Source organism: Ctenopharyngodon idella, chromosome 13 (assembly GCF_019924925.1).
Source record: "Ctenopharyngodon idella isolate HZGC_01 chromosome 13, HZGC01, whole genome shotgun sequence".
NCBI lineage: Eukaryota > Metazoa > Chordata > Actinopteri > Cypriniformes > Xenocyprididae > Ctenopharyngodon > Ctenopharyngodon idella.
The window spans coordinates 5,138,516-5,156,718 of NC_067232.1; the positions used below are offsets into that span (position 1 = coordinate 5,138,516).

The 18,203-nt window shown below is 34.3% G+C and overlaps 2 protein-coding genes across 3 annotated transcripts in view; one reads left to right on the forward strand and one right to left on the reverse strand.

Annotated features, from left to right (window-relative positions):
- Positions 1-868: 868 nt before the first annotated feature.
- zbtb8os (zinc finger and BTB domain containing 8 opposite strand) lies at positions 869-16,909 on the forward strand. Of its 2 annotated transcripts, none has more exons than XM_051917940.1 (7): positions 869-1,079; positions 2,076-2,100; positions 2,297-2,418; positions 10,696-10,778; positions 10,870-10,922; positions 12,554-12,590; positions 15,518-16,909. In XM_051917940.1, exons 1-7 carry the CDS (start codon positions 998-1,000, stop codon positions 15,602-15,604), a joined length of 489 nt encoding a protein of 162 aa, XP_051773900.1. In that variant the 5' UTR covers positions 869-997; the 3' UTR covers positions 15,605-16,909. The 2 variants fall into 2 exon arrangements, with proteins under 2 accessions (XP_051773900.1, XP_051773901.1); XM_051917941.1 differs by lacking the exon at positions 869-1,079 and adding an exon at positions 1,340-1,576.
- The window catches only part of LOC127525392 (V-set domain-containing T-cell activation inhibitor 1), a 33,879-nt gene continuing 31,154 nt past the window's right edge, over positions 15,479-18,203 (reverse strand). Inside the window, exon 4 of the mRNA XM_051917927.1 lies at positions 15,479-16,642. Coding sequence (XP_051773887.1) covers positions 16,530-16,642 — 113 coding nt within the window. The 3' untranslated portion in view covers positions 15,479-16,529. The remainder of the gene's footprint in view (positions 16,643-18,203) is intronic.

Below are 18,203 nucleotides of genomic sequence, written 5' to 3' on the forward strand. Positions count from 1 at the left end.
ACAAAAAAGTGGAAGACTGTCAGTAGCCTATAAATTCATAAAATAATTTTAAGTAATGAATGTAAAATAAAAATTAAACATATTCATTGAATATATCAGGTTGTGGTGCTTTGTATTTATGGTACGAGTAAGCTCCGTGTGCCGACTTGTCTCTCTGTATTATTTATTTATTTGACTTTTTTGTGATGAAGTAGAATGCTTGTTTGTGTAGCTACTTTTCCCCACTCATCCTCCTGTATGTGAAGAACGTGGTTGCATCTATCCATTTCATTAAACACGGGGAATCTCGTATTTCATACTTTAATTTTCTCTCTCGGTAACTCCCAAACTCCTGAGAGTGTCCATCTTTTTGACTTCACTGAGGAAATGCACTGCCTCCTCACATTCCTGCTGTGATTTACACAGCAGATGCCGAGTCTCTGAGTTCATGAGTTCAGGGTAATGAAATTAAACTTTTATCACTGATGTATGACTGCAGATAGCTTGATAAATGGCTGCATCTGGCATATCCTGTGCAATGCATGTCAACAGGAAAAACAATCCATCAAAGAAGTTTTTAAATAAGGTTAACATTCGCATAACCAAGTAATTAGCCTACTGGAATATCAAAGTGGAGTGGAGAATTAATCATTGGGCCATTATCACATATTATTCCTGCTTTGAAACAATCTGCATTGTAAAAAACGCTATATAAATAAAGGTGACTTGACAACCTTTGAATTTGATTGTAATATGAAACATTATACATTTAAAAAGTGATGACACTTGAGACGGTTGCAAATATAATATATTTATAATTTAATACATATATATATATATATATATATATATATATATATATAGCAGTACTAATTGGACTTTTATTTTGAAAATGAATGCATGAGCCAATGGACTCTAGTGAGATAACAGTTCACTGTTTCTGTCTTCACACGTCTAGTAGCCTATGTTTTCACGGAAATAACCCCTACAGAGGAATAAAATCACTTAGATCAGAACAATGAATGAACGCGAACTTGATCTCACGGAAGCGCAAAAAGCAATAAGGTCAAAATACCCTCCAATCACCAGGAAATATGAGTGTAAGTGGAATCAACTTCAGTCTATTCCGCATGTGTCATGTATATCCAGTGACGAACACAAACAAAACGTACTTAAACGTAATGTTAATGTCCTGAAAACTATGTCATTCATACATAAGAGTCATATATAAGTAAATGTATGTACGATACTTGACGGCAACATTACAGAAACGCACTATATTAACAGGCGAATGTATAAATTCTGATATTGTGAAGGTTCATGAAAATTAGTTAGGTCACGTGACTTGACTCGCCAAGAGGTTTTACGTCAGCACGCACAGTGTACGTAATGATAGCAAATGATTCTTTTCACTACATACGCGTCATTTTAAGATTAGTAATGGTAAAAACGTGTGTGAAGTACTTGATGGAAGAAACGAAAATCAATTTCTTCGCAAAATGATTGACTGTTTCGATCCCGAACCGCACGAAACACTGAGCGCTGGCGACGTCTGCAGGTCAAAACGGTGTAAACGCAGCGAAATCTGCCCAAACATGTATGATTTTTCAAACAAATGTCTTCGTAAAAGTTTAATCTATTAAATTTAATCTACAAATAATAAATCTTTAAATGTTAAGGGTCTGTATGCTATAAGAATCTGTGTTCTGTGCATGTACTCCCAAGGCTTCATATAGTATTATGTAATGTATTAATACCTCAATCTTAAAGGGACAGTTCACCCAAAAATGAAAATTCTGTCATTTACTCACCCTCAAGTTGTTCCAAACCTTTATGAATTTCTGTCTTTTGCTGAAAGAAGATGTTTTGAAGAATGACGGAAACCAAACAGATGATGGACCCCATTGACTTCCATAGTATTTATTTATTTTGTTCTCCATACTATGGAAGTCAATGGGGCCCATCAACTGTATGATTACCCATATTCTTCCAAACATCTTTTTTTGGAACCTTTATTTTTAAGAGAGTAGGTTTTAGGTTTAAGTGTGAATGAAAATCATGTCATCATCAAAACAATATTTGATCTTCTCTTTCAGATCTTGATCATACTGCAGATGTCCAGTAAGTATTTGCCTGTGTACTGTTACAGTTCATAAATATTGCAAAGATAGCTGGAAATGTCAGAAGCTCCTCTCATGGTAAACAATGGAAGGAAAACATAGTGGTTTTATAGTGGCATTCCCATGTGTATTCGCAGCATATAAAGCATTTGCTCTGTTTTTTCTTTTTTTCTTTTCTTTTTTTTTTTTTACCGTAGGATTCATTCGTGGGGCGATTCTCTAGAAGAGGCTTTTGAGCAGTGTGCAATGGGAATGTTTGGCTACATGACGGATACAGAAACTGTGGAACCCATTGACACTCTAGATGTAGAATCAGAAGGTAGGACACAATATTCAGCCTGTTCTTTTCAAACCACCTGGAATTACAAGATTCCACTATATTAAACTTCAAATAAATAACACTTAAAATGGAAATGGGAAACTAAACCTTTATTATCTCAAATCTCATTTGAGCTTGTGTAAATAGGATTTACGACAAATGCCAGTGGTTTTTGTGTGTCATGTGACCGATTGTGCCATTGTGAATTTGAAAACCACAAATGAGATTTGAGAGTTACAACACTGGGAATTTTGTCAGTGAAGAAAGGCTCTGTTTATGGTGCTTTACACCAGTCAAGGTTTGGAATACTTAAAGCGTTAGTAAACCCCAAAATGAAAATTCTGTCATTAATTACTCATCCTCATGTTGTTCCAAACCCGTAAGACTTTCATTCATCTTTGGAACACAAATTAAGATATTTTTAATGAAATCTGAGAGCTTTCTGTCCCTCCATTGACAGCTACGCAATTACCACTTTGATGCTTCAAAAAGTTCAGAAAGAGATCGTAAAACTAATCCACATAAATTGAGCGGTTTAGTCAAAATTTTCTGAAGAGGCACGATTGCTTTATATGATTAACAGATTCAATTTAGGCTTTTATTCACATATAAACATTGATTAGCAAACATAAACAAAAGCTCAAAAGTGCTGCGTAACACACAAGAATGAACCTCATTGGTTCTCGCACGTCAAGCAAGCGTGCTTGAGCTTGAGCTTACCACAACTGATGTGTGAGTTGATGAATGTTTATATGTGAATAAAAGCCTAAATCCAATCTGTTCAGCATATAAAGTGATCGAGTCTCTTCAGAAAATTTGGACTAAACCGCTTAATTCATATGATTAGTTTTACGATCTCTTTATGAACTTTTTGAAGCGCCAAAGTGGTAGTTTTGTAGATGTAAATGATGGCGAAATTTTCATATGTGGGTGAAATGTTTTTATGTTTTAATGTTTCTGAAAGAAGTCTCTTATAGTCACAAAGACTGCATTTATTCGATTGAAAATACAGTAAAACTGTAATATTGTGAAATATTATTACAATTTTAAATAATAATAATAATAATAATAATAATGTTTATAATTAGAATATAATTTCAAATGTAATTTATTCCTGTCTTCTGTGGCACATAATCCTTCAGGAGTCAGGACATTTACATTTATGCATTTGGCAGATTGCCTTTATCCAAAGTGACTTACATTAATTAGGATACACATTTGATCAGTTCTTACATTCCCTAGGAATTGAACCCATAACCTTGGCATTGCCAGTGCCATGCTCTACTTCAGGCGTCACAGGAAGGTGTCAGAAATCATTCTAATATGCAGATTTGCTGCTCAATTATTATTGTTTCTCAATTATTAACAATGGTGCTTATTATTATCAGTGTTGTTAAACAATTTTTGTTGCTTAATATTTGTGTGGAATTTGTGATACTTTTTTCAGGATTCTTTGATGGATCTAAATTTCAAAAGAACACCGTTTATTTGAAACAGAATCTTTTGTAACATTATAAATGTCTACTGCCACTGAATAAGTGTTAATTTCTTATTTTAAATTTTCTTCATTTAAAAATCGTACTCACTACAAAGTTTTGAATTATAGTGTATCACGGTTTATATTAAGCATATAAAAAATATTAAGCAGCACAACTGTTTTCAACATCGATGATAATAAGAAATGTTTCTTGACCACCAAATCAGCATATTAGAATGATGTATGAAGAATCATGTGACACTGAAGACTGAAGTAATGATGCCGAAAATTCAGCTTTGTATCACAGGAATATATTACATCTTAAAATATATTACAATAGAAAACAGTTTTTGATTAAAATAATAAATGCAGCCTTGGTGAGCATAAGAGACTTCTTTCGAAAACATTACAAAATCGTAATTATTCCAAACTTTTAGCTGGTAGGAGTGAATTAATGTGGAAAGTAGGAATTAGTGAATTAATGATGACAAAAGGGTCTGTTTTGGGTGATCTGTCTTTTTAAAATCATGCTTCTGTGATAGTGGGAAGCGCAAACAGGATGAATCTCCAGACACAAATAAAATGCGGATGATTAAATTGACCGTTCGCAAAGACCCGCCCCCTTTATTAAACAATAAATACCGTTTTGTGGCTTTAATGTGTCGTGACAGATCGCTGTAGCGCCTCGATCATTTCAAGTGGCTCGTGAACCGATCATCTCTTCCTGCTAGTTCATTTATAGCATCAAATAAACATGAATGAACATCAGAAGGAATGTTGTTTCAATCACGGAAAGACGTCAGTACACACCATTTTTCAAGTTCAAGTCCACCTACATTAATCTTCTAACTCCCCTGACTGCTTTGTCGGACAAAATGGATTTTTTTTTTTGGTCCCCATGAGGAAAATGTTTTCATACTAAATCTGTTATCTGTTATCGTAGAGCAGTGTTTCTCAAACTTTTTCTGCCATTCCCCACTTTGGAGGTAGGGAAGGGTTCCGAGCCCCACCTGTCCCCAATCGCCCCAACAGAATTTTAATAAACTAGGCTTTAAGTTTAACTGTTAAAATGTATTAATTTATTTTATTAACATCACATTTTAAAAACATAACATCAAATAATTAAAAACATAACATCAAATAACAGCATTAAAAACTTTCAAATAGAGAAAATAAAAGTGCAATTATATTATCACTTTGCATTATAATTTATTATATATAAATTATATATAAATTATTTATTATTTATGTATAATTATTTATATATAAATTTATTATATATAAATTATAAATTAATATTCTAGCTGAGTTTTTTTACGCGACCGTTATTTTAGAACGTTTCCTCTTATTGTTTCCATGGCGACGCGTCATGCTTGTCACGTCACACCGCAGCCACAATGACACTGTATGACAGATATAACGCTTTTATTTCGTTTCTCCTTTTTTTTATTCCAAATATTCACAAACTTGCTTACCATGTCATCAACTATGATATTCCGATTCTCAAATATGTGTAAGTGAGTGTGTTTTGTCGTTTAAAAACGTTAATAAATGATCTTACAGTTTAGTACATTTATTAGTTAATAATATCACAATACAATAAACAGTTTTCGTGCCCTTAATTGTCCTTTACTTTACTGACCTTCCACAAAAGTGCTGCTGCATGACTACTTACGTTTATGGGAAATACCAGAGACTGCGTAGACAATTCTTATGATTATAATCATGTATTTGGTTTAATGTTTTATCTGTCTCTTCCCTGTGCCTTTGTTGATACCGGACAAATGCATACGCATATCTTTCACAGATTCACACACTCCGGTTAACTCGTATAAGTCATAACTGCTGTTTTCCTCTCATGAGCTCCATGCTCTGGCTGAAAGGATCAGGATAGATAGACGGGAGAGATCGCACAAACGTCCTCGGATTGCAATCATCGCATAATTTAGAGGAAAATTAATAGAAATGCTCAGAAAAGTGACGTAAACATAGGGTATGTTATCAATATATTTCTAAATGTGTAAGCCTTTGGACTTAAAAGCCTTAATGGAGTTGTTTTGTGCATTCTTGTGATCGTAAATAAATGGAAGCAGGTGCAACTGAATAGGTATGTGTTTTCTTTTTATGTCAGTATAAATATCAGTTAGATTTAGCATGATTGATGTGCACTCCTGACATAAATTAATAAATTACTGTAACTAAAATTTTTTTATTGTAAAACATTGTTCAAATATTGCTGCTGGAATCTTAAACCTTTAAGTAAAAGCCAAACGTTCGCAAGTTTGGATCGCTAAATCTTGAATGACTGTCAACTGTTGACTGAATGAGTGTCACGTCCAGCTTGTTTACTTCTAACCCACTTTTGACGCAAGGTCTCGTGGGGCGTAGGAAACTTGTGGATAGAGATGGGCACAAAAATGACCAAATTTCCTCTCGTTTGTCTCTTTTGATTGTTTTACTGTACAATCTGTTTAAAAGAGTGATCACATCTGTCGGAAGTTCAGTGTATATGTGTGATCCTTTAAGTTCACAGAGACAAGCTGTATCAACATGCCATTGTAGACTCACTGAGCCCCAGGGAAAATCGTACTGGTTTGGAAAGAACCCGTGCTCTTCCATCTCTTTTTTTTTTTTTTTTTTTTTTTTTTTATATTCAGGCGTGCCGTTTTGAACATAAAACTCCTCCTCATTTGGGGGTTTCAGTCGTGATTCATTCATGATTTAGTGAAATATTAATACTTATAATGATGTGTAGCCTATTGTATCAAGAGATGCATGGCAACACCCTGCCCTACAGTGAGGTGAGGCATTTACTGGAATTTTGTGATTAATCCAGCCAGAGTTCGAGGAATGTTTGTTCTACTGGTAAACACGCTTTATAGCTTTGAGACCAGACCAAATTTTGAAGGTGAAGTGATTACTGAACAGTCCAGAAATAATATAATTACAGAAATAAAATGAGATTCTGTCAGCTGTAGGGGAAATTTACAGTTAAAGACCCAAAAGACCAGATGTAATGAATGAAGACCCGGAGTCAGAGTTTAAAAAAATAAATTGAAGAAAATTTTACTGAAGAATGGTTTCATCAGCAGAACCCAGCTTTAAGTCTCACACTGAGTTCTAGGCCGCTCTGTGTACATTCACATTTCCACAACGATTATAGACCTTATGTAGCTCCGCCCCTTTTCAGCGCTGCGCTCGTTGTCTTTTGACTTCCGGTTTGTATTTCCACAGCGATCTTAAGTATTTATGAATGAACTGCTCGTTTTAAAATCTTCCCGGTCTACTGACATTTGTTAAGACATCTGCTTTAAACATAACAATGCTCATAATAACTTTCATTAACTCTACAACAGGTGAATCCACTTCACCAGCTAATTATTCTTCAACAGCGATGCCATAGAAATATACAGAGCTACCGCAAAAACGGAAGTTCAAAGACAATATTCTAAAGATGGCGGCACGCTTGTTTCTCTGGTAAATAAGGTCTATACTCTAACAGAGTCCACTAACTATGTCATTACTTCAGGTTGAATGATTCTGATTGGCTAAGAAAAACAGACAAAATTAGTAATCTTCCACACATGGAAGATAGTCAGACGCATATATCCGTCCATCAGGATGCAGATGCTCATACCCTGAACTTAGGCGCAGGATGTCCTGTTAAGTCACGAAAAGGCGTCTGCAGGTCTCAAGCAGAGTGCCAATTGTACAGGACCTACACACAGAACACTAGCACACATACACTTCTTCAAGGCACTGGCTCCAACTAAACAGGAAAGTTTCTCAAAACATACTGATAAGTTGTATTTTTCTCTCAGTGAGAGGTACAGACAATATTCAAAATAATTTTTTAGGTGTTTGAAGATGAAAAGGAAAATAAATGCTTTAACATAAGTTGAAGAAGTCATTCAAATAATTTAATATTTAGAAAGATAAATGTTGATTAATAACTTAAAAGATATATATTGAAGCGGCAGTGGATTCCAGAATCCACACTTCACAGCATAATTAAACCATTGTTTACTGCTGAGGACAATATTAAATAGTCTAGTCAAGTGGTTTTCAAAGAGTGCAAAGGCAGAAATTAAAATGGACATTTAAAGCTATTGCATGACTTCAGATGACCGAAACATTTAATGAGACCAATACCACATTTATAGTGCTTAATTATTCTGACTTTTGTGCAGCAAAACAATGAAAACAAGCTATTTTTGCTATTAAACAGGAAAAAAATGGCATTAAACTGAAAGAAAATGAATTTTTTTTTTTTTTTTTTTTTTTTTTTTTTTTTGCACGGATAATATTGACTCCCTCATAAATTGCTTGTTTGTTGCAAGACCACTAAAAAAATGACAACAATAAACAGATCTTTTTTTGGGGGTTCATTTTGTTTTTCATTGTACATTTGGGGGCGTTGTGTGGGAAAATAAATACAGTAGTGGCTAAAATGGCTTTTCTGGTTGGAAAATTGACATCTTCACTCTTTATTCAAATATTATTTAAAAAAAAAAAAAAAATTGTTAAAGTCCCCCTGTAGTCAATTATTTTATCCCTTAAAACTCATCTTTGATCACCAAAATGATATATTTAAATGTTTTTTCCTGTGAAAAAAAAATCTTAATGCCTTAAAATAGCTTGAATGTAACTCTACACCCTTGCCTCATTTAATATACACGGAACTATGAATATGATAAATAGCCCCGCCTCCTCACTCGCACAAGCTCATACGAGATCAACTCGGTCAACTTACTGAGGTAAATGCTGCACAGTGGTATCGCTTTTTACAAGGTCGGACACATAACGGTAATTAATATGATAATGTAGTCAAGCGTTTTGCTTCACTACATTATCAAACAGCTAATAATGTGTTGCTTATGTTACACAAACCATGTTCACATACACGAGTCAGACAGCTGCCTTCTAACAATCAGTATCTTTAGAAATGCTTTGAACATCTCAGAACGTCAGTGGAGAAAGGCATATAGTTCATCATAACATTGTATGCATCATACACCCGCCATATTGCTAAATCTACCTGATTTTTCATATCAACAGAAAAACATACCAGGAAATAGATAGATATAGATATAGCACTTTATTGTCAGACGAGTCTGAAATTTTTCTTGCATAACAGTGTCTATGTTTACAACAATCAACATCTCTTACACACCAACATCATTTAATCCACGCATTAAAAAAAAAAAAAAAAAAAAAAACACATTACACTCCCTTAAACATTAAAATACACCTTACCCTTACTACATCCTACTACACTTATACAACTACAACACATTCACAATACTGTTGGTTTTCGATTAAGTGTCGTATTCAACTCAAGGATCGCCTGATGCACAAATGAGTGTTTCAGCCTAGCTTTGTTGAGTCTTGAAACTCTTTACCTCTGATTTGATGGTAATAATTCAAACTCATTATGCACGACGATTAGGATCACTATATTATTGACCAGTCTTAACAAATTATTATAATAAGCTGAATCATATAGCTTTTCTAGAGGCTGACCTACAATCCTTGAGCAAATTTTTAACTGATTAAAAAAACCTTCTTTTAGGCTCCCTTGTGCAGTCAGTTAATGATATACTAAAGCCCGCCTGCAGTTTGTGACGTGAGAAACACCAGCAATTTTAAACCGCGGGTTTAAGACTGTCTTTGGATTACTGCAGTTTTAAAGAGAATACTCAGCAATGGTGTTGACTTATGAATTTGCACGTGGTTTGTCTTAAAGCATGTTAAAAACACCACATAGACATATGAACATTAAAAACTTAATTTTCACCACAGGGGGACTTTAAAGATTTTGTAAGCTTACTGCTTATTTGTGCTTAGAGTCAGTTGTTTCATTTGTGATAATGCAATGAAACATGCCATATTGTGCGGATGTAGTTTTTGGCCAGGCTGTCATACAAGGAAATTATGAACATCCAAAAACCAGAGAGAACCAACAAAATATTAATAACTGATTATGTTGTAGTCAGTGTATGCTTTTTGTTTTTCTATGCTATTCTTATTTCTCTCTCTCTCTATCTCTCTCTCTCAAGATTCAAGATTCAAGATTCAAATAGCTTTATTGGCATGGTGAAAGAAATCTTTACATTGCCAAAGCATTAATAACACTGTACAATAAACATAAATAAATAAATAAATAATAATGAAGAAAAAATCAAGCAATAAAAATAAAATTGCAATAAAAATGTTCAATCTTATAATATTTATAGAAGTATCTTTAGCATATAGTGATTTTGAGCATGCTGGGCTTTCTCATAGCAGTTATGGGAGTTTGTCCATATTTGGTTTCTGATGTAAGTCTTTGTGGTGAGTTGTGAAATGGGGATATAACGTGTCGCTAATTTCTGTTCTGTTCAGTTCTGTTTCCTCTTCATTCTCTGTGCAGTGTTTACACAGCCGGTCTTTCTTTGGTAGCCAGGTCTGTCTGTGCCTGCCTGTCTCTATAGTGAGATTGTGTTCACTGAGTCTGTACATGCTCAGGACTTTTCTCAGTTTAGGGTCGCTCACTGTGCTCTGGTATCCTGCCAATTCATATTCTCTGTTTAGGGCCAAATAGCATTCCAGTTTACTTTATTCCAGTTGACGCTGTTGCGTCTGTCCATTGTTTTAGGTATTTTTCTTTTTATGTTTTGATTATTTGGTTTGGTCTGGCTAAGTTTCTCTCTCTCTCTCTCTCTCTCTCTCTCTCTCTCTCTCTCTCTCTCTCTTCATAGTTAAATAAAACCTGGCACTGTAGCGAACCAAGTGGTTACTTGAGCTTTGTTTTGTTTCAGGAGAAGATATGGAGTCACTTCTTTTCCATTTTTTGGATGACTGGCTCTTTAAATTTAGCGCTGATATCTTCTTCGTCCCAAGGGTAAGACATGCACACAGTACACTGATGTTGTTTTTCCATAAGCTCAAGCTTCTCCATTTTCCAACAATCTCTGCCTTTTCCTGTTTTACAGGAAGTCAAAGTGCTGCACATAGACCGAGTACAGTACAGAATCCGCTCTATAGGGTGAGTTCTGACTCTGTTCTAAAAATGAAATCTTACACCAGGAATGCTAAGTGCCTCCTCTTCAGCAGAAACATTCAGCAGAACACTAACTTTTTGTGTCTTGAACCGAATGAACTCATTTAATACGAGTTGGGTATACATAGCCAGACAGGAAGATCTGGAGAAATTCAGAATAAATCCAAACCATGTAACCATTAAATTCTTTATCGATTAAATCTCTGAGTTGACTCATTTTCACTGGAAACCATGTTGACATGTTAAAATAATTTCATCAGTTGATGTAAGTTAGAGATTGCCTAACCACATCTGACTCAAATATGTCCCGTAGGAAGAAAAACGGACACCAGCCATCAAACACTGATAATTTGGTGTTGTCAAGTTGAATTTATTTTTATAGTGCTTTTCATAATACACACAGTTTCAAAGCAGCTTTACAGAAAATCATAATGTTAATGTTTATAATCTCTTAATATCTTCATGCCTTTAAGTCACTTTAAGCATATAAGATCTGGTTTAGTTCACAAGCAATCAAGCATTTTGATTTGATAAGGAAGTGGTCAAAAGTGATGTCCGGCCTAAGAAAATTCCCATCTTCATGAATATTATTAAAAATTTGTTAAAGATTTTGTAAACATATTGCTAGTTGTGCTTGAAGTCAGTTGTTTTATTTGTGATAACGCAGTGAAATTTGCCAAATTGTGCAGACATAATTTTGGGCCAGGCTGTCATAGAGAAATTATGAACACATGCAAAAATAAGAGAACCAACAAAATATTAATAACAGATTATGTTGTAGTCAGTGTATGTTTTTCACAGTATGTTTTTTTGTTTTTCTATGCATTTGTAAATTGCAATTCCTCATTTTTTTGCCAAATAATTTTGTCTGATAAATATCTTAACCAAGTTAGTGTTTTGTACTTCACTCATATTTAAAATATTTTAAAAAATCATACTTTGATGGTTTAATTGAACTTGTAGGGTCATTAGGGTCCCCTTTGGACATCATTTTTGGTCACTACTGTATATTGCTTTTAATAAGTGTACTGAATTTATATGGGTAAAGTTGGACATACTTATATATCCAACTTTATATAAAGAAAAATTGTGTACATTGTGTTATATATTGGATAAAATCCTATGCAATCAGTTGTTATTATGCTTTACAAATTCCAAAGAATGCAGCAAAAATATAGGGCCTACCTGTGAAATGGCTAAAATGAAACAACTATCTTCACATCCAAGTTCAACTTTCAGTTCTGTTCTTTCAAAGCAAAAAAAAAAAAAAAAGTCTGAGTCAGTGTCGGGGAGTTAAAGAGGAATTGTGACTCTAGTCTCCTGTTTAAAAAAGCATCAAATAAACTTTCACTGCATGATTCTTGCCCTGAAGAGGCCCCACATTCCTAAAATTAGTCTGGCTTTTCCAGCAGTGATTTTCACTGCCAGTATCTGGAATTGGGGATTTCAGAGTGTGCCTTCTGAGAAATACAGGTGTGAATCACATTTACTGAATAAATTGGCATTTAAAAGCCATGGTTCCTTCTAGTTGTCAAATAATTCAGAATGTAATGCATTATGTTGATGTTGTGTAACTGCTTCCTGTTTTTCATTCTTTCTCCCTTTTTTATTTTTAGATGGGGTGAAGAATTCAACATAAATAAGCATCCGCAGGTATGTTTTCTGTCTGTCTGTGGCCACGGCTATGGTCTGTAAAATAATGTCTGTGGTTTATTATGCATTCAGTCTCATCTAAACCACATCTACACAGTAGCTCATGTTGTTCTTAGACTTTTTCTTTTCCAACCCTATAAAGAGAACTCCCACAAGGGAGTTAATGGTTTGTTGTTTACTGCAACACTTTCATTCCGACAGCTATAAGGAAGTTGGATTGAGAAATACCAACTTTCTTTCAAGTCGTAGAAGAGTCATGGGAGTTCAAGATGGGCAAAAAATTAAAATGACCACAAAATCACTTAATTAAGTGTAGAAAATTTATGGATAATGCCTAAACATAATTTTTTAGGTCACAACAACCACAATGCATGATTGGACATTTTTTTGATTTCTTGCATTTCTACAGCACTGAATCAGATTACAGAAATTGACAAAATAATGGGACTCAGTCTAATCATATAAAAATAATGGGAGAAATCATAATGCTCAATATAGAATCTATACAGTAGTCTGTTTGTAGTGCACGTGCATTAGCTGAAAAATACCTTTTTTTTGCATGATTTAAGCTAAATTTATGATGCAGTTACTGTCAGATTTAATTCCTGCTATTGAAACGTAACTTCGTCACACAGTTTTATAGAAATCTGCAGATATTGGAGTAGATTGGAGCTATACAAGCATGACTGTTATCAAAATGTTGATAATGACTACTGTCTGTGTTATATGCAACTTAAATACTTATAAAATTACCAGTTATAATTTTGAGTTATAATCTTGTACTGTTATGTGTCTTTGAAACATCCCTTTTATAATCTTTCCTATGCAGCACAATATTTAAAGTAATCTTAAAATTATGCTGCACATCCAGATTGATAATGTAACGTCTGACATTAGACACATGACCTTTGTTTCTATTTTTGTAGATAGTTTGGCATGTACAGAGGATTCTCATGGTTTCAGGACATTTTTACAGAGCTCTTTATAGCCAGTCTGATTTAACAATTTTTTATGAATATACAGGTGCTGGTCATATAATTAGAATATCATCAAAAAGTTCATTTTTTTATTATAAATTATTTTTAAAAATGAAACTTTCATATATTCTAGATTCCCTACATGTAAAGTAAAACATTTCAAAAGTTTTTTTTTTTAAATTTTGATGATTAGAGCGTACAGCTCATGAAAGTCCAAAATCCAGTATTTCAAAATATTACAATATTTCCTAAAATCAATCAAAAAATGGATTTGCAAAACAGAAAAGTTAAAGTTCTTTAAAGTATGTTCTTTTGTGCACTCAATACTTGATCGGCAGGACATATTACAGCAAATGACTTGCTCCTAGCCCAAATTACTGCATCAGTGAAGTGTGGCATGGAAGTGATCAGCCTGTGGCACTGCTGAGGCACTATTGAGCCTTCAGATCATCTGTATATTGTTGGATCGACTGTTTCTCATCTTTCTCTTGAAAATATCCCATAGATTCAGGTCAGGCATATTGGCTGGCCAATAAAGCACAGTAATATCATGGTCAGCAAACCACTTGGAAGTGGTTTTTGCACTGTGGGCAGGTGCTAAAGTTCTGCTGGAAAAGGAAATCAGCATCTCCATAAAGCTTGTCAGCAGATGGAAGCATAAAGTGCTTCAAAATCTCCTGGAAGATGGCTGCATTGACTTTGCACTTGATAAAACACAATGGACCAACACCAGCAGACGTCACGCCCCCCCCAAATCATTATTGACTTCAGAAACTTCACACTAGACTTCAAGCAGCTTGGATTCTGTGCCTCTCCAGTCTTCCTTCAGACTCTGGGACCATGATTTCAACATGAAATGCAAAATTTACTTTTATCTGAAAAGAGGACTTTCGACCACTGTTCACTGTCCAGTTCTTTTTCTCCTTAGCCCAGGTAAGATGCTTCTGACGTTGTCTCTGGTTCAGAAGTGGCTTGGTAGTCCTTTTCCTGAAGATGTCTGAGTGTGGTGACTCTTGATGCGCTGACTCCGGCTTCATTCTACTCATTGTGAAGCTCTCCCAAGTGTTTGAATCGGCTTTACTTGACAGTATTCTCAAGCTTGCAGTCATCCCTGTTGCTTGTGCACCTTTGCCTACCCAATTTCTTCCTTCCAGTCAACTTTGCATTTAATATGCTTTGATACATCACTCTGTAAACAGCCACCCCATTCAGTAATGACCTTCTGTGACTTACTCTCTTTGTGGAGGGTGTCAATGATTGTCTCCTGGACCATTGCCAAGTCAGCAGTCTTCCCCATTAGTGTGGTTTCAAAAAACAAAAGATACCCGGATTTTATACTGTAGGGATGGTCATTTAATGAAACTCAAATGTAAATATTCTAATATTTTAAGATACTGGATTTTGGACTTTCATTAGCTGTACGCTCTAATCAACAAATTTACAAAAAAAAACTTTTGAAATGTTTTACTTTACATGTAGGGAATCTAGAATATATGAAAGTTTCATTTTTTAAAATAATTTACAATAAAAAAATGAACTTTTTCACGATATTCTAATTATATGACCAGCACCTGTAGATAGTGGAAAATTAATCTGCTTTAGTCCACTTGTTTTCAAACATAATCAAGCCCATGAGTCTAACTATTCCAGCCACAGAATACTGCATGTTGTTCCACGTGTTCTACATTATTTAATTTCCATTTTAATTATGTTGTAAACATGTACTACATTTATTCATTTGAGCAGATCCTTTTATCTCGACTAAACCGAGCAAGCCTAAAGAAACAGTGGTGAATGTTTAAGCAAACACATTCATGTCATTGTTTGAGTCAAACACTGTTATGTCTGACACGGTTACATGCTAATTCCTGGGCGTACATAAATTACACTTTCATTTAAATGGGACTCAGATTCCAAAGACTTTAATGCTTTTATTCTCTTGTTTTGCAGGGTACAGAAGTGAAAGCAATTACCTACTCTGCTATGCAGGTACATGATACAGAAAAGCCAGAGATCTTCGTCATCATCGATATTTAAATTCACAACTGATTAAACACCTCTTTTTAACAGACATGATTTTTAAAGATACTTCTAGTTGGAATGGACATGTGAGAGATGTCATTTCTGTAAACTGTGGAGTGTTATATGGGTGACGGGTAAAATGCTATATATTTTTGACTGATTTTTGTGATTAATAATGATATTAAAAATACTTTCATTTTGAGATCTAGAAACTCACATATAACTCAAAAGAATTATTATTGACCCAAAATACTGTTTAGTTTTTTTTACTTAAACATTACACATATTTCAGTCTCATTATATCCTGTTAATTTTAATGTTACGGTGAAAGTAAACCTTTCCAGTGATACTGTAAAACCTTCTGACATCAGCAGCTACAATGACTTTCAGTAATTTGTCTTAAACTTAAGTATAGTCAGTGTTTTTAAATTTGACCTGTTAGTTTTAAAGCTGAAGTGTGTCATTTCTGTTAGTCCAGAGCTAATGATGATGATGACTGATAGTCCTGCCTGAAACTCATGAAATGGGTTGAGCTAGTGTTCAGTTATTGCTAGATATTGTAATCACTTTAGAGACATCTTTAGTAGCTGTGAGTTTAGCTAAATATATTTTATTGTAAACATTTCTTATTATACTATTCTTGGTCCTTTTAATAAAGGCTAAAAAGCCTGAAATTGTCCTTTTTTAGGTTGTACTTCACAATCGCTAGTGAAGGTTTTGGGACTGTAAGCTAAATAAATGGTTTAGAATTGCAACAAAAATCACACACTTCAACTTTAATGGTTTTTTGTATTTCGCTACCAAATCTTGTTTACATAAAGTCTAGTTGAGCAGCATAACGACTTTAAATAGAAGAATAAAAGCCCACTCTGGTTGTAGTTGTTAGTGCTCAGCACAAGTATATGAATTTCCAGTTTTTGATGAGTCCAGAAACATGAAGTCATCTCTGCTTGTCACGGCAGTATAACCATAACATAAGGCCTGTAGAACACATGAAGAAAGTACACAATATAGACAGAGCCACAACCGATGTTCTGGAGCTTATATTCCCATCTGCAATAAAAGACAGACAAGAGGAACATGTCACTGACAAATGACTCCATAATATACATTTCCAAACATCTTACAGTCAACATAAAACTGTAAATAGAAAACAGAATATTCAGTAATATTTAACATTCTCAGTGAAAATTCATTTTCTTTGAAATAATGTGCACTGATGAAACAAATTTTAATTTCTTTCAATGTAGGTGTGCAGTCTGTGTACGTGTCACCTGTTTTTAAGATTTAGCCAAGATGAAATAAAGGCTTTTTAAAATAGTTTCTCTATTCGAGTGCTTTGGATCATCCTTAAGTTTATAAGTTGAATTATCCCTTGCATCCAAAGAGCACCGGAGACGGAACTCACACCCCGTGCAGCACTTCTTTGGCATTATTTTGCTTTGAGGCACTTTTATGTATGTTCATTTATTTGATCAAAAATACAGTAAAAACAGTAATAGTATTACAATTTAAAATAACTTTTTTTTTTTTTTTTTTAATATATTTTAAAATGTAATTTATTCCTGTGATCAAAGCTGAATTTTCAGGATTCTAGGATGAACAGAAAGTTCAAAAGAACAGAATTTATTTGAAATAAAAATATTTTGTTACAATGTAGAAGTTTTTACTGGTACTTTTGACCAATTTAATGCATCCTTGCTGAAATATATATCCCAAACTTCATATCCCTGCTCCTATTCTAATATGAAATTCCTAAAATGTGTTAATGAGCAATTTCTGATGTTTCAGAAAGTTTTGCATTATAAAACACTTTCAGTGGAAGGAGTGATCTACAATAGTACATCAAAGCATGTCAAATCCTCAAGCTTTGTGTAACTCTTCCCTCGCATTGACAGAATGTCTGGGAGAATTGTTTAGTCCGCTATAGACCGTGTGAAACTCGCTGCACTGCTCGAACTCCTGATTCTAATTTGTCCAACACTGACAAACAGGCTTTTGTGTCTCAGTCACGTCCGATGTCATCTTGTAGACACTGTGCCTTTATTTCTCATAATGTAGGCTGGTTTGGAAACTAGCCCAAGAAATACACCAAGGCCTGGTTTCACAGACAGGATAGGATATTTAAATCGCTTTTATAAACTTACCCTAAAAAGAAAACATTACTGTTGAGACAAAACAATGGCTCTGACTTATTTTAATATATGTCAGTGCAAGTTACTTTCAGATAAAAAAAGCTCAAACATGCATTTTAGTCTAGGACTAGCTTAAGCCATCTCTGTGAAACCGGGGGCAAATGTTTTAAACTAGGGTGATACTTATTCAAAATTGTCCCAAAAACATTACAAACAAAATGTGTAAACTTCACTCCTCCCAAAATGGTAGAAAAATAAACATGCAAGAGCATGTTATACTGGCTCCAAAACCAAATACTTAAACTCAGAGAACATCTGACTCTTCTGGCAAAATCAATCAATTGCCTCAAAACCATTTTATCACATCCATACAAAATATAAATCAGATCATTCATTAGACACTACATCAAAAAAATGGAGAACGCAACATCCAAAGCATGCAGTTACAGAAAAAAGTAGATTGTAACACAGTAAATTAA